The sequence below is a fragment of the Mustelus asterias genome, chromosome 9, assembly GCF_964213995.1.
Source record: "Mustelus asterias chromosome 9, sMusAst1.hap1.1, whole genome shotgun sequence".
In the NCBI taxonomy this organism is placed as follows: domain Eukaryota; kingdom Metazoa; phylum Chordata; class Chondrichthyes; order Carcharhiniformes; family Triakidae; genus Mustelus; species Mustelus asterias.
In genome coordinates this window covers 72,226,635-72,241,856 of record NC_135809.1, presented here as the reverse complement: position 1 = coordinate 72,241,856, position 15,222 = coordinate 72,226,635, and the positions used below count along the sequence as shown (strand labels likewise).

The 15,222-nt window shown below is 41.9% G+C and overlaps 1 protein-coding gene across 1 annotated transcript in view; it reads left to right on the top strand.

The window, feature by feature from the left end:
- The first annotated feature begins 1,204 nt into the window (after positions 1-1,204).
- Positions 1,205-15,222, top strand: part of LOC144499245 (mucin-6-like) — a 185,375-nt gene continuing 171,357 nt past the window's right edge. The window contains exons 1-4 of the mRNA XM_078221362.1: positions 1,205-1,246; positions 2,457-2,547; positions 11,607-11,716; positions 12,077-12,284. Coding sequence (XP_078077488.1) covers positions 1,205-1,246; positions 2,457-2,547; positions 11,607-11,716; positions 12,077-12,284 — 451 coding nt within the window. The remainder of the gene's footprint in view (positions 1,247-2,456; positions 2,548-11,606; positions 11,717-12,076; positions 12,285-15,222) is intronic.

Genomic DNA, 15,222 nt, shown 5'->3' with positions numbered 1-15,222 from the left:
GGGAACTTCCCAGCATTGACAGGGTAGGGGATGATCGCTTCCTGCTTTTATGTTGACATGAAACGTGACTTTGGCTTTCTTGCAATATTTTTTGCTCTCAGCACCAAACCCCCCAACTCGAATGGGTTTGGAATATCCCAGCCATTAACCCTTTCTTATCATACAAATAAAGAAGCACAAGTTAAGCTTAAACATTTGCCTTATTTCTAATACCCACAAGCAAACAAATATCAATTGTTTAAACTCCATCTATTTCCTAACTATTATTATGTTTTTTCACCAGTCAGCAAGTTGTTGATTTTTTAAAAATTCATTCACAGGATGTGGGTGTCATTGGCTCGGCCAGTATTTAATGCTCATCCCTAGTTGCCCTGGAGAATGTGGTGGTGGTGAGTTGCCTTCTTGAACCACTGCAGTCCATGATGTATAGGTACATCTACAATGTTGTTAGGGAGGGAATTCCAGGATTTTGGCCCAGTAACAGTGAAGGAATGGCAATATATTTTCAAGTCACGATGGTGAGTGACTTGGAGGGAAACCTCCAGGTGATGGTGTTCCCAGATATCTGCAACTCTTGCCCTTCTAGGTGGTCGTGCAGTAGGGTGGGTGGAGCTTCTTGAATATTGTTGAAGCTTTACTCATCCAGGCAAGTGGAAAGTATTCCATTACACTCCTACCTTGTGCCTTGTGGTCAGGGTTTGGGAAGTCAGAAGATGAGCTACTCGTTGCATGATTCCTAGCCTTTGACCTGCTCTTGCAGCCATAGTATATGGCTAGTTCAATTCAGCTTCTGGTCAATGGTAACCCTGAGGATGTTGATAGTGGGAATCAGCAATGGTAATGCTATTGAGTGCTGGAAGAAATGATCATAGAGTCAGAGAATCCCTACAATACAGAAGGAGCCTCTACATACAGAAGGAAGTCATTCGGCCCATCGAGCCTGCACTGACAACAATCCCACCGAGGCCCTATCCCTGTAACCTCACATATTTACCCTGCTAATCCCTCTGATACTAAGGGGCAATTGAGCATGGCCAATCCACCTAACTCCCACATCTTTGAACTGTGGAAAAAAAAAGCCTGCCATGGTGGAATAACTGCCAGTGCCTGAAAGCTGAGAGAAGTGCTGTGTGATAGGATGAGGTGAGGCACATGTCAGATGTGTGTTGATCGAGATTGTTGGTGGTTGAGTGATAGGGTTATGATGAATTCAGCTGAAGCTGAGGTTAGTGGTGCTGTTGATGAGGTATGGTATTTCAAAATGCATTCGCTGACCGTGGCCCCTCATGTGAGATAATTAAATTCTTATGGAACTGCATCCAAATCGTTGGGACTATATTCTTGATATTGACTGCATGGTTTTCTCCTTCTTGTCAGTAGGCGACACAGTGGCAAGCACTGCTGTCCCACAGCACCAGGGACCTGGGTTCATTTCCAGCCTTGGGTAACTGTGTGGAGTTTGCACATTCTCCCCATGTCTGCTTGGGTTTCCTTTGGATGCATTGGTTTCCTCCCAGAGTCCAACGATGTGCAGGTTAAATTGTCCCTTAGTGTCAGGTAGGGTAAATACGAGGGGTTACAGGGATAGGGCCTGGATGGGATTATTGTCAGTGCAGGTTTGATGGGCCAAATGTCCTCCTTGTGTACTGTCCATTGTAACCCTGATGTCTCGGAATCCATTGACTTGTATTTTGGAGTAAGCTTTGACAATAGCAGCTGCGAATTCCACCAAAGAGTGCACGTTGGAGACTCTCCATCCATTATGGTTCCATTTGGGACTTTCCAGAAGCTTGTTAGTCTGTGTTGAATTTATAAAGGTCATCGGATTCTTGCAGTCATGTTGATAGTTTGTCAGTATCTCTTTTTATACAAATCAAGATAGTTCCAGAAGCTCCCATTCAAGTACATTCCATGTTTAAATTTACCATACTTTCTGGTGAGCATGACAGTCAGTCATACGTAATTCTTTGCCAGGTCAGATTCACTTGTAGAATGACTTGCAGCACCTTCTCATTTAAAGATGCAGGATAGCTTTAACTGGTACCAATTAGTAACGATATTGGGTCCCCTTCTGATGCATGTAGCCAGTGAACAGCACATGCCTGTTGTGGGCAGAATTCACATGTTGTGACCGCTGCCTATTTTAAATGATAACCAGTTTAACCACCTGCAAAGTTATTGCAGAATACTTTCAATCCTTAGATAATTTTTCACCAACTCTTAACTTGAATCTGTATGAGCAGCTCAACCTACTTGTAACATAATTTGCTTTTGTATTGGTACAATGGTATTACATTGAAGCAAAATGACTGCAGTTTCCTTCATAATTGAAAATTGCTCTGGATGATTGTGATTTCTAAAGTCTTCGCAGTCTGAGTAATAAAGTGCCAGGGCAGACGATATGATGTATGTTTAAATGCACATTGTACTGTATTGATTGATCTTTTTGGTTGAAGGTTGAACTTGGAGATGAATACAGGGACAAAACATGTGGCCTTTGTGGAGATTTTAATGGACATCCTCAGCTAAATGAGTTTAAGCTACGAGGTAAGTGTATATTTTAACATGTCATTGGCATAAAGTTAATGTGATATTTTGTTTTGTGATGAAAAATCTGAGTCGTTATCGTTTCAACTTTGAACTGTTTATGCTTTTCCTCTTTCATATGATCATTTATAGTTTATATCTCGTGTCAGTGTCTGCATTTAAATGATTGTAAGAAAAAATATGTACTTGTATCTGTTGGGCCACATATTTTAAAAATTCAACATCTTGAATCAAATACAACTGTCAAATTATGTATAATTAAAATAAATCTTCAACAGAGTGCCAGGTGATGCTCAATAAAGATATAAACTAATTGGATAACCAGAGCAGTTTGAGAAAGTGATTATAAAGTAATATGGAATCTTGTGCTTTATAAATCGAAGGATGGAGTACAAAAGAAGTTTTGATGAACCTTTAGAAGAAACAGCCTCAATGGGAGTATTTTGTCCAATTCTTGGCACTGCATTTTAGCAAGAATGTGAAAACTTAAGAGAAACTGTCTGTGTTTCAAGTAGCGACTTCTTTGGATTCATGCATATTTAGTAATTTATTTTCAAGAGGGTGTAGCAACTGTATTCAGTTGTATATGTCCCATTTGTAAGGTATAAATTCATCCACAAAGATCCAGCTTCTGGATCAGAATTTACAGTGCCTTACTGAGAATTTCTGCTTTTGCACTCTGCAAATTCAATGTTTCCATCCCAGAGATGAGCTTTTGTAGATAAATTGGAAAAGCTGGGATTATTCTGTGTAAAGGGAAGGTTCAAAAGAGGTTTTCAAAATAAATTGTTTGTCCAGACAGATTAGAAAATAGAAACAGAGGTGGAGCCGTAGGACAGCTGATGTTCAGGGATAGAGCAACACAGTTTGGAGACAGTGGTAGAGAGAGAAAAGACAAAGAGCAACATGCATTTGAAGAGAGAGAGAAAGTGAGTCCAAAAAGTAGTGTGCTGTTTGAATATAATGAAAGAGAGCACCCAAAGGTTAGTGTGCAGTTTGGAGAGAGAGAGAGTGAGAGAGCTGAAAAAACAGTGTGCAGTTTGGAGAGATTGAGAGAGCTGCAAAAAGAGTGCGGTTTGGAGAGCGAGAGAGAGCCCAAAAAGCAGCATGCTGTTTGGAGGAAGAGAGTACAAAAACCAACCTGCAGTTTGGAGAGAGACAGATACCATAAAGCAGCTTGTAGTTTTGAGAGAGAGAGAGACCCAAAAGTGCTGTGTAGTTTGGAGGGAGGGTGGGAGAGAGAGAGAGAGCCCAAAAGAAAATGTCCCGTTTTGAGAGATAGAGAGAGCCCATGCAACAGCTTGTGATTTGGAGAGAGAGCCCAACAAACAGTGTGTAATTTGGAGAAAGAGAGAGACAGGGAGCCCAAAAATCAGAGTACAGTTTGGAGGGAGAGCAAGAGCCCAATAAGCAATGTGTAGTTTTGAGAGAGGGAGAGAGAATGAGCCCAGTAAGCAGAGTGCAGTTAGCAGAGTGGGAGAGAGAGCCCAGAAAACAGCATGCAGTCTGGAGAGAGCAAGAGAGAGCCAATAAAGTAGCGTGTGGTTTGGAGAAAGAGACAGAAAGCCCAAAAAGCAGCATGTTGTTTCAAGATGGAGAGGGACCTCAAATAGAAGTGTACAGTTTGGAGAGAGAGAGAGAACTCAAAAAGCAGTGTTTAATTTGGAAATAGAGAGACAGAGAGAGAGAGAGAGCACCCAAAAAGCAGCATGCAGTTTGGAGAGAGAATGTGTTAGGGACTAAATTTAAAAACACCAAGGTATAATATAAAGTAAGTCTAGACCCCAAATATTTTTGTTTTTGGCTTTAATGTGAGCATAAGATGTTTGACTCCAGGTTTGATTCTATTGGCCCACTAGGAAGCTCTTATTAAAACAAACTTTATTTAACAACACAGTTAAAATATAACAAAAATAATTAGCATAACCTTTGCCAATTGCAATACTTAAACATGACAAGGTATAATTCTTAGCTGCTAGCTATCTCTATCCTTTCCAATTTAAGTAATATCCCAATAGATGTAAACCCCTCTTCAGAATAAGTTAGCAAAACACACAAGCATACATGAGTTGCTGGTCCTCCAGCCTTTTAACGCCTCTGGACAGAGATAGAAAGAGACATCTGTCTTCTGACTCTCAGACGGCAGCCTCCAGAGAAAGTTGTCTTCACATAGCAGAACTCCAGCGAGAGAAAACATTTCTTGCCTTTTGCAGACCTCTGGGGAAAGATACCTATTTTGTAGAGGTCCTGGACTCCAATTTCCAGAAAGAGATAGAGAGAAAAAGAGCTACTGCTCTGATCAAATTCAAAGAGCAACTGCCTGCTTTTTTCTCTCTGTAAGCCTCGCTCCTCCAATTCACATGATTTTCTTCTTATCAATCAACCTAATCAAACCTAATTCTGAAACCCCAGGGGACAACCCCAAGAATAACAAAAAATCATTAGCTAAGATTAAAATATCACTCCAATAATTAGGGACAATTATCCTTCTGCATGCTCAGCATATAGGTTGCCAGTTGTCGACAATTTGGCATTGTTTATAAATACACCCTTCTCCAGAAACATGATATTAAATAAGTTTCTTAAAGGCACAGTATCATTATACCTCCCCCCTTAAAAGAAAATGAACCATCAATATTCAAAGGTGGCCTTATTTTTTTTAAACTCTAGTTTCACACTATAAACATTCAAATATAACAGTAATATAGTCCAGTTCAGTCCTTTGCTTCCACCATTGAACGTTCCTTCTTCTTTCATCAGAGTCATGATAATGCATCGGCAAACACATTCTCTCTCCTCCTTCTATTCTCGACATGCTGCTATTGTTCAGCAGCTTCCTTTTTTCAAATATCTCCTTCAGTTCCTAATGCTGCTTTGATTCCAAGTCTGAGCTTAATTTCATTGTCATGAATGTAAATTAGCTCTGGAATGTCCCCAGAGTGCCTGGAACAAGCTGCCAGAGGTAGTAGTAGAGGCGGGTACAATTTTGTCTTTTAAGAAGCATTTAGACAGTTACATGGGTAAGATGGGTGTAGAGGGATATGGGCCAAATGCAGGCAATTGGGATTAGCTTAGGGGTTTAAAAAAACGGGCAGCATGGACAAGTTGGGCCGAAGGGCGTGTTTCCATGCTATAAAACCTCCATGACTCTATGACTATCATTCTTTTAGCTGTAATATTACATAATGGAATGGCCTCCAAAAATCTAGTAGACACATCCATAGTATGGTTAACAAATACTGATTCCCACTTTTTGTTTCAGGTAGGTGTCTTACACAAACAATTAAGACCCTCGTAAAAGGTTTCTCAGAGTGACATGGTAGCACAAGAGCGGCACGGTGGTTAGCACTGCTGCCTCACAGCGCCAAGGACCTGGATTCGATTCCCAGCTTGGGTCACTGCCTGTGTGGAGTTTGCACATTCTCCCTGTGTCTGTGTGGGTTTCCTCCGGGTGCTCCGGTTTCCTCCCACAGTCCGAAAGACGTACTGGTTAGGTGCATTAGCCTTCCTAAATTCTCCCTCAGTGTAGCCAAACAGGCGACTAGGGGATTTTCACAGTAACTTATTTTCAGTGTTAATGTAAGCCTACTTGTGACAATAATAAATAATTTTTTTTTCAAATTCCGGAATGGGTATTAAGGGTGCTTATTACCTCTTGACATTTTTTTATTACCTGATGTATGACATATCTGACAAAGTTCAACCATATCTTTATGCAGTCCACACCAATAAAAATGTTCATGTATTTTTGTTCGAGTTTTCCGTACTCCTAAATGATCTTGTACTGCTACCTCATGTGCTACTCCTTTCTATAACCTACTGATAATACACCTTGATGCGCTTCTCTCCATTTTTCATCCACTTGATTATGTAAAGGTTTCCACTTCCTCATTAAGACATCTTTTTTAGTTAATAACATTCTGGTATACACTCAGATTCTTCTGTGTATGCTTTATCTCTACATCTTCCTGTTATAATTTTGCCAACTTTCCTGAACTAAAGATCATAGAATCACAGAATCCCTACAGTGCGGAAGGAGGCCATTTGGCCCATCAAACCTGCAGCACCTATCACAATCCCCCCCTCCCCCGAGGCCCTATCCCCTTAACCCCACGTATTACCCTGCTAGACCCCCCCTGATACTAAGGGTCAATTTAGCATGCTCATTCAACCTAATTCATATCTTTGCACTGTGGGAGGAAACAGGAGCAGCTCCAAGCAGACACAAAGAGAGCAAACTTCACACAGACAGTCACCAGAGGCCAGAATTGAATCTGGGTCCCTGGCGCTGTGAGGCAGCAGTGCTAACCACAGTGCAACCATGCCGTCCCATGATATCCGCTTCATCCTCCACCTGATTTACCATATCGGTCTTCCCAGTGCTTTTCTTAAGTCAGCAACACTGCGACTTTGTGTGTCCTAATTTATTACAATGAAAACATCTGAGGCTTTTTATTTCTCTTCCACCCTCGTGCGTTTCCTTCTTACCCTGAAGTAAACTATCTTTCCTATCTCCAGAGAGATCTCCTTTGCCATTACCACCTGAAGATTTCTCTTTTCCCTGGTTTCTGTCCCTCACAGGTTGAAATTGATGTTGAAAGCCAAAATTTGATTTATGAACCAACTCGTAATCATCTGCCATTTCTGCTGCTGACCTTGCACTTTTAACCCTCTGCACTTACACATGAGTTCTCACTACTTTGGGAAGTGAATTTTTAAGCTCCTCCAAAATAACTGTTTCCCTAAGAGCGTCATATGTCTAGTCTATTTTCAATGCCCTTATCCACCTGTCAAAGTTACTTTGTTTGATCCTTTCAAATTCTTTGTATATTTGACCTGGTTCCTTCCTTAGATATGTAAACCTTTGTAGGCTTCTGGCACTAGTTCATATGCACTTAAGATTTTTTTTTCCACCTCATCATAATCCCTAGATAGTAATGCAACTGGTGAGGATCTATTTATATATGTCCAAGCACTATCAAGGTTTGATGAGAAGGATGTGGAAGCCTTTTTCATTTCAGTTGAGAAAGTAGCTAAACAATTAAAATGGCCACAGATCATGTGGGTATTGTTGATTCAAACAAAATTGGTAGATAGAGCTAGTGAGTCCTCATCACTACTCCCAACTTTTACCTTTTCCTCTGCCATTTTAATTAGATGTTCACTTTTCAGTTCCAGTTTCTGAATTTCAAATTCTCTTCTTTCAATTGCAATTCAAAATGTCTGCCAGGGCTATTCATTTTCTTTCATTTTGTTCTGCTGGGGCTATTTCTCCTTTTTCTGCAGCAATAGCCTCTCTTTTGCTTTCTCCCTTGCCATTGCCTCCAATTCAAGCTGCTTCATTTGTCATTGAATTCAGCCATTTCCAATTAATTTGACTGTGTTTCTGGAAATTTTAAATGATGAGCGATCACTGCAATTATTTCCGCCATCCTCGCCCCTTCAGGTAATGTCAACTGCTGCTTCTTTGCCAATTCCAAAAGCTTTGCTTTAACCACCTTTTGTAAACCTCCCAGAGTGACTTCTTCCACACCCAGGAAAACTTTAGCCATTGAAAGAACCATTATTCCACAAGGCACTCCCTATTTAAAAAAAAACGAATGCAGCATCTGAAAAGAACACCTGAAAAATACTCAACAGTCACTGGCTTTGAGTTCAGTAATCCTAAAGCAGACAAGGAATTATAGATTTTAATCCCGCAAAAGCCCCTAGTTTTGTTGGGGACCAAATTAGAAATTCCAAGGTATATTATGAAGTTAACCTATTTCGGCATTAGTGTAAGCATAAGGTGTTTGACTCCAGGTGTGGCTTCATTGACCCACTAGGAAGCTTTTATTAAAACAAACTTTTAACAACACAATTAAGATATAACAAAAAAGCATAACTTTTACTCATCAAAATACTTAAATATGGCAAAATATAATTATTAGCTGCTAGCTATCTTTATTCATTCCAATTTCAGCAATATCCCAATAGATGTAAATCCCTCTTCAGAATCAGTTAGCAAAACACACAGGCTTACATGATTTGCCAGTTCTCCAGCATTTTAACCCCTCTGGACAGAGATATGGAGAGACACCTGTCTTCTGACTCACAGACAGTGACCCAGCCTTCGGAGAAAGATCTATCTTCACAAACAGCAGAACTCCAAAGAGAGACCTGTTTTCACACAGCAGAACTGCAGAAATAGAGAGGGAGAAAGCACCTCTTGCCTTTTGCAGAACTCTGGAGAGAGATATCTATTTTGTAGCAGGTTCTAGACTTCAATTTCCAGAAAAAAATGGAGAGGAAAAGTGCTACTTCTCTGATCAAATTCAAAGAGCAACTGCCTGTTTTTTTTCTCTCCACCCATTCACATAATTTTTTTCTTGTCAATCAATGTAATCAAACCCAACTCTGAAACCCTAGGGACCAACCCCAGGAATAACAAAAATGCATAAACTCAAATTAAAACAAACACTCCAATAATTAGGAGCAATTATCCTTCTGCAATGCTCAGCATATGGGCTGCTGGTTGTAGTCTGTCCGCATTTTTTTAACAGAGCTATCTTTTAAAAACACACTTCACTCGAAACATGATATAAAATTCATTTCTTAAAGGCACAGTATTGTCACAAGAGAGAGAGCCCAAAAGACTCTGTGCATTTTGGAGAGAGAGTTTAAAGTTTATTTATTAGTGTCACAAGGAGGCTTACATTAACCTTGCAATGAAGTTACTATGAAAAATCCCCAGTCGACACACTCCGGTGCCTGTTCGGGTACACTGAGAGCGAATTTAGCATGGCCAATGCACCTAACCAGCACGCCTTTTAGACTGTGGGAGGAAATCGGAGCATCCGGTGGAAACCCATGCAGACATGGGAAGAATGTGCAAACTCCATACAGACAGTGACCCAAGCTGGGAATTGAACCTGGCGCTGTGAGGCAGCAGTGCTAACCATTGTGCTACCGTGCCGCCCAGAGAATCCAAGCAGCACTGTATAGTTTGGAGAGAGCAAGAGAGAGAGCCCAAATGGCATAGTGCACTTTGCAGAAAGAGAGAGGGAGAGAGAGATCCCGAAAAGCAACCTGCGGTTTGGAGAGAGAGGCTATAGAGCAGCTTGTAGTTTGGAGAGAAAGAGAGAGAGAACAAAAAACAGTGTGTAGTTTACAGAGAAGCTGTGGAGATGCTGGTGTTGGACTGGGGTAGGCACAGTAAGAAGCCTCACAACGCATGTCATCAATGAAGACGAACATCTTGCCAAGGCCATCCCCATACCTCCACTACTTGCCTCCAAACAGACAGATGGAAGTATGAAGATGAATTCTTTCTCTGTGGAATTCTCTTTCCCAGAATGCAGTGGAGGAGTAGGGGCTGTCATTGAATTTATTCAATCAAGAGTCGGTGAGATTTTGATAGGCTTGAGAGTCGAGGGCCATGGGGGGCAGACTGGAAAGTGTTAATGAGATCACAACCAGATCAGCCATGATCTTATTGAATGCTGGAGTAGACTTTGGAGGGCTGAATGGCCGATGCCTGTTCCAAAGTCCTATGTTTTTGGTAGTGTGTATTTTTACTGTTAATGTTGATTGATAAAGATTAGGCCATTATTCGCGTGGTATAGTGAAATTTATAATGTGGAATTGTGTTTGAATCTTTGCATTTGAATCTTGGCCTGGTTTGAAATTCATACTGTGTGGACTAGTAATTGCTGATTGGGGCCCATTCTCCCAAAAAATGCTAAGTGCCCAGTGGGCAGAAAACGGGAGTTTTTCCCCCCATTCTTTGGGCAAGTATGCTGGGAGATCCGGACCCGGGCATCAATGCCCCCCCCCCCTCCGACTGCCCTCACACACTATACTGGCCTCATGGCCCCATTCCAACACACTGGCTGTACTGCCAGGCCCTCCTGTTCTCGCACACTGCGCTGGCCTCAAGGCTCCCATTTGTCCACACTGCACTGTCTGCCAGCCACCTCCCCTTCCCTACGAGTATTCCCCCTTACAGAGTGAGGCCCATCAGCATTGCATCTCCCCCCGGACACAGTCCTTGCAGAGTTAGGCCCATCAGTTCCTCCCCTCCCATTGAAACCAGGCAGCTTGTACAGTATTCTACCTGAAATTGATCCAACATCCACATGAATGGCCCGAACTGACTGCACCTGGATCCCTTTAACAATGATGTGGAGATGCCAGCATTGGACTGGTAAGCACAGTAAGAAGTCTCACAACACCAGGTTAAAGTCCAACTGGTTTATTTGGTAGCACAAGCCACAAGCTTTCGGAGCAGCGCTCTGAAAGCTTGTGGCTTGTGCTACCAAATAAACCTGTTGGACTTTAACCTTGTGTTGTGAGACTTCTTACCCCCCTTTAACAAAGCAGAGTTCTATATAAGCTGTAAGTATGGACACATAGGCAGTCACGCCAAGAAGATAGCACAAAGAAGAAGTGCCCCGAGAGCAGATAGTGGTGAGGCTTCTGGGTTACTTACTGGTGCGCATTTTCCAACAGTTGATGCACATTGGGTGGAGGCGGGAATGTCTGAGGGTTCGGGCACGCGGAAAGCTGCCGGAGGCAAGGATTCAGCTGGCCCCAAGCCAGGTCTCTAAAAACATATCCTGGGAGATGCCCAGAGGGCTGGTCGCCTGGCGCAAATTCCGATTTTCGGCTCCCACTCATATCTTCCGGGCCACTGCGCTGTTCAAGTAGTGCACGGGCCAGGAAATTTGCCCCCATTGAGTTCAGTGTGAAGCGGCTAGGCAGTAGCATGGAAGGGAAATCAGATGTAAGGTTGTACAGGTAGAGACCACAGAAAAGTTCATGCTAGTGGAATTGAAACACGATACGCAGTGAAGGAGGCTTGAAGATACAGGGTGGGTATAAAAATAATACATTTATTTCTTTTTTGTGGAGTAATTAAATCTCTTAAATAGGTTTGTGATTTTAACTGAAACAATTTGCACTATTGTTACTTGGATACTTTAAATGTATAAGAATCATCATTTGTAGAATTTATATCAGTTTTTCTGTTATCAGGATCACATATTTTTAAATAAAATATATATATGATCTTTGTTTAGGCAAGACAATTTCACTTCTCAAGTTCGTCAGTAAATATCAAGTAGACGATCCTTCAGAAACATGTCACCCTTTGAACCCTGCAAAATCAGAGGAAAATTACATTAATTATGTAAGTATGTTATGTAAACTGAAGCTCGGATTGACCTTTTATAGATGCAGCTCTGCTGTGTGTTAAATGAATGGACTCATTGTAAAGCAAGGTGTGATGTTGGGAGTACATCTTCGTTCCATCTTTAAAATGGCAGTTATCCCGCAAGAGAAGCACAAAGAATCCTAGCAGAGATCTGATATAACAGGTCTTTGCTCCCTTTTCCTTGGATAACATTGCTTCCCCGAATAAAGCAAAATCTGTCTACATATATGTTACTTATTCACTTATCTGAACATTTTCTTAAATCACTTTTTTGCTTGGCAAAAATTTCCATAGTTCGTATTTTCATCATGAAACTAACCTGTTGAATTTTTTTAGGTGCCTGATTGTTCCTGTATGTTAAATAAAGTGGCGCCTCTCTGTAAATTACCAAAGACAAATTATGTAACGGAATGTCAACGAGATTTGTACAAGTGCACTATCAAAGGTGACACACAATGCAGTTGTCAGACTTTGTCTGAATATTCTCGACAATGTTCTCGGTTACTGGAACCGGTCACCAATTGGAGAAATATCTCTTTCTGTCGTAAGTAGGATGACTTATCTTATTGCTTGAATTCTGTGGAAATGTATTTTTAATATATTTTGTCACCTGTTTCAATTTCATTGTAATTTGATTGTATATGGAGGAACTTGCTCTTAGGCATACATTCATCCTTAGGTCACTTCTATTTGTATTGTACCATGCACCGTCACATTAACTCACACCCCTGAGCTTGCTGACGACAGGTCAGCATTCCTTGCCCATTCCTAATTGCCCTTGAAGGTGATGGTGAGCTGCCCTCTCAAAATCCTGCTGTCCATGTGATGTAAGTACACTCACAGAGCTTTAATGGAGGGAGTTCTAGGATTTTGACCCAGCAACAGTGAGAGAAACAACAAGTGACTGAGAAAAATAACCCTACTTTGAAGAAATCAAATTATGCCAATTTCGCTTGAGCTTAGATCATAGAATCATAGAAACCCTTTAGTGCAGAAGGAGGCCATTCGGCCCATCGAGTCTGCACCAACCACAATCCCACCCAGGCCCTACCCCCACATATTTACCTGCTATTCCCTCTAACCTACGCATCTCAGGTCTCTAAGGAGCAATTTTTAACCTGGCCAATCAACCTAACCCGCACATCTTTGGACTGTGGGAGGAAACCGGAGCACCCGGAGGAAACCCACGCAGACACGAGGAGAATGTGCAAACTCCACACAGACAGTGACCCGAGCTGGGAATCGAACCTGGGACCCTGGAGCTGTGAAGCAGCAGTGCTAACCACTGTGCTACTGTGCCGCCCCACTGTGCTACCGTGCCGCCAATGTAATGATGTAATGAAGAGGATCCAGTTGAATTGTATAGGAGCTAGTTATAATGTATATAAACAGAATGGGACATGTTCTTGGCAGCTCACATGAAAGAAAACTAGCAGTGTGTATCACCTACAAATGAACTGCTGCAAGTTAGCCAAGACTTCTTCAACAGAATCTTCTAAACCCATGACAGCAACAACCTAAAAGCACAAGGGCAGCAGACGCATGGAAACACAAGTTCCACTCCAAGTCAGAATCCTGAATCTCCTTCCCAATAGAACTGGGTATACCTACAGCAGATTGATTGCAACAGTTCAAGAATGCCACTCACCACCAGCTTCCTGAAGGCAATTAAACAAAAAAGACTGGCTTTGCCAGCAGTGCCCACATCAATGAATGAGTAAAAAAGCTTCATCCATGAAAAAAATCACATTGTTTTTTTTTAATGCTAAGCTGCATTACAGTGTCTAATAAAGATATTAGATCATATATAACTGTTCTGCCGCACTATATTAAATGGTTTGCTGACATGCAGACTATACAACACAGTTGTCCTTTTGTCCATGACATCTTTGTCAATTTTCCCCTTGCCTCCACCTGTCGCTGGCCCTCTATCCAGTTCCCACGGCTCCAAACCACCACCCCCGCTACCCCGTTCCCTTGTTATACAAGAGTATAAATCTCATCCTACTTCAAGTTATCTTCAGCTCTGAAGAAAGCCATCCAGACTCGAAACATTATTTCTGTTCTCTCTCCACAGTTGCTGTCAGATCTGCTGAGATTTTACAGCATTTTCTGTTTTTTTTCAGGTTGCGACATTTGCAATAATTTGCTTTTAATCTACATAAGAACATAAGAACTAGGAGCAGGAGTAGGCCATCTGGCCTCTCAAGCCTACTTCGCCATTCAATAAAATCTTTTCGTCGACTTAGCTCCATTTACCTGCCCGCTCACCATAACCCTTATGTGGCGGCACAGCACAGTGGCAGAATGGTTAGCACTGCTGCCTCACAGCACCAGGGACCCGCGTTCAATTCCTGGCTTGGGTCACTGTCTGTGTGAAGTTTTGATGTGGAGATGCCGGCGTTGGACTGGGGTAAACACAGTAAGGAGTCTAACAACACCAGGTTAAAGTCCAACAGGTTTATTTGGTAGCAAATGCCACCAGCTTTTGGAGCGCTGCTCCTTCGTCAGGTGAAAATCTCCCACTCACCTGACGAAGGAGCAGTGCTCCGAAAGCTACTGGCGTTTACTACCAAATAAACCTGTTGGACTTTAACCTGGTGTTGTCAGACTCCTTACTGTGTGTGAAGTTTGCACATTCTCCCCGTGTCTGCATGGGTTTCCTCCAGGTGCTCTGCTTTCCTCCCACAGTTCAAAGGTGTGCAGGTTAGGTGAATTGGCCATGCCAAATTCTTCCTTAGTGTACCTGAACAGGTGCCGGTGTGTGGCGACTCGGGGATTTTCACAGTAACTTCATTACAGTGTTAATGTAAGACTACTTGTGACTAATAAATAAATTTCACTTTACTTTAATTCCTTTACTGTTCAGAAATTTATCTATCCTTGCCTTAAAACCATTCAATGAGGTAGCCTCAACTGCTTCACTGGGCAGGAAATTCCACAGATTCACAACCCTTTGTGTGAAGAAGTTCCTCCTCAACTCAGTCCTAAATCTGCTCCTCCTTATTTTGAGGACATGCCCCTAATTCTAGTTTCACCTGCCAGTGGAAACAAGTTCCCTGCTTCTATCTTATCTATTCCCTTCATAATCTTATATGTTTCTATAAGATCTCCCCTCGTTCTTCTGAATTCCAATGAGTATAGCCCCAGTCTACACAGTCTCTCCTCATAAGCCAATCCTCTCAACTCCGGAATCAACCTAGTGAATCTCCTGTGCATCCCCTCCAGTGCCGGTATATCCTTTCTCAAGTAAGGAGACCAAAACTGTACACAGCACTCCAGGTATGGCCTCACCAGCACCTTATACAGCTGCAACATAACCTCGCTGTTTTTAAACTCCATCCCTCTAACAATGAAGGACAAAATTCCATTTGCCTTCTTAATTACCTGCTACACCTGCAAACCAACTTTTTGTGATTCATGCACAAGGACACCCAGGTCCCTCTGCACAGCAGCATGCTGCAATTTTTCACCATTTAAAT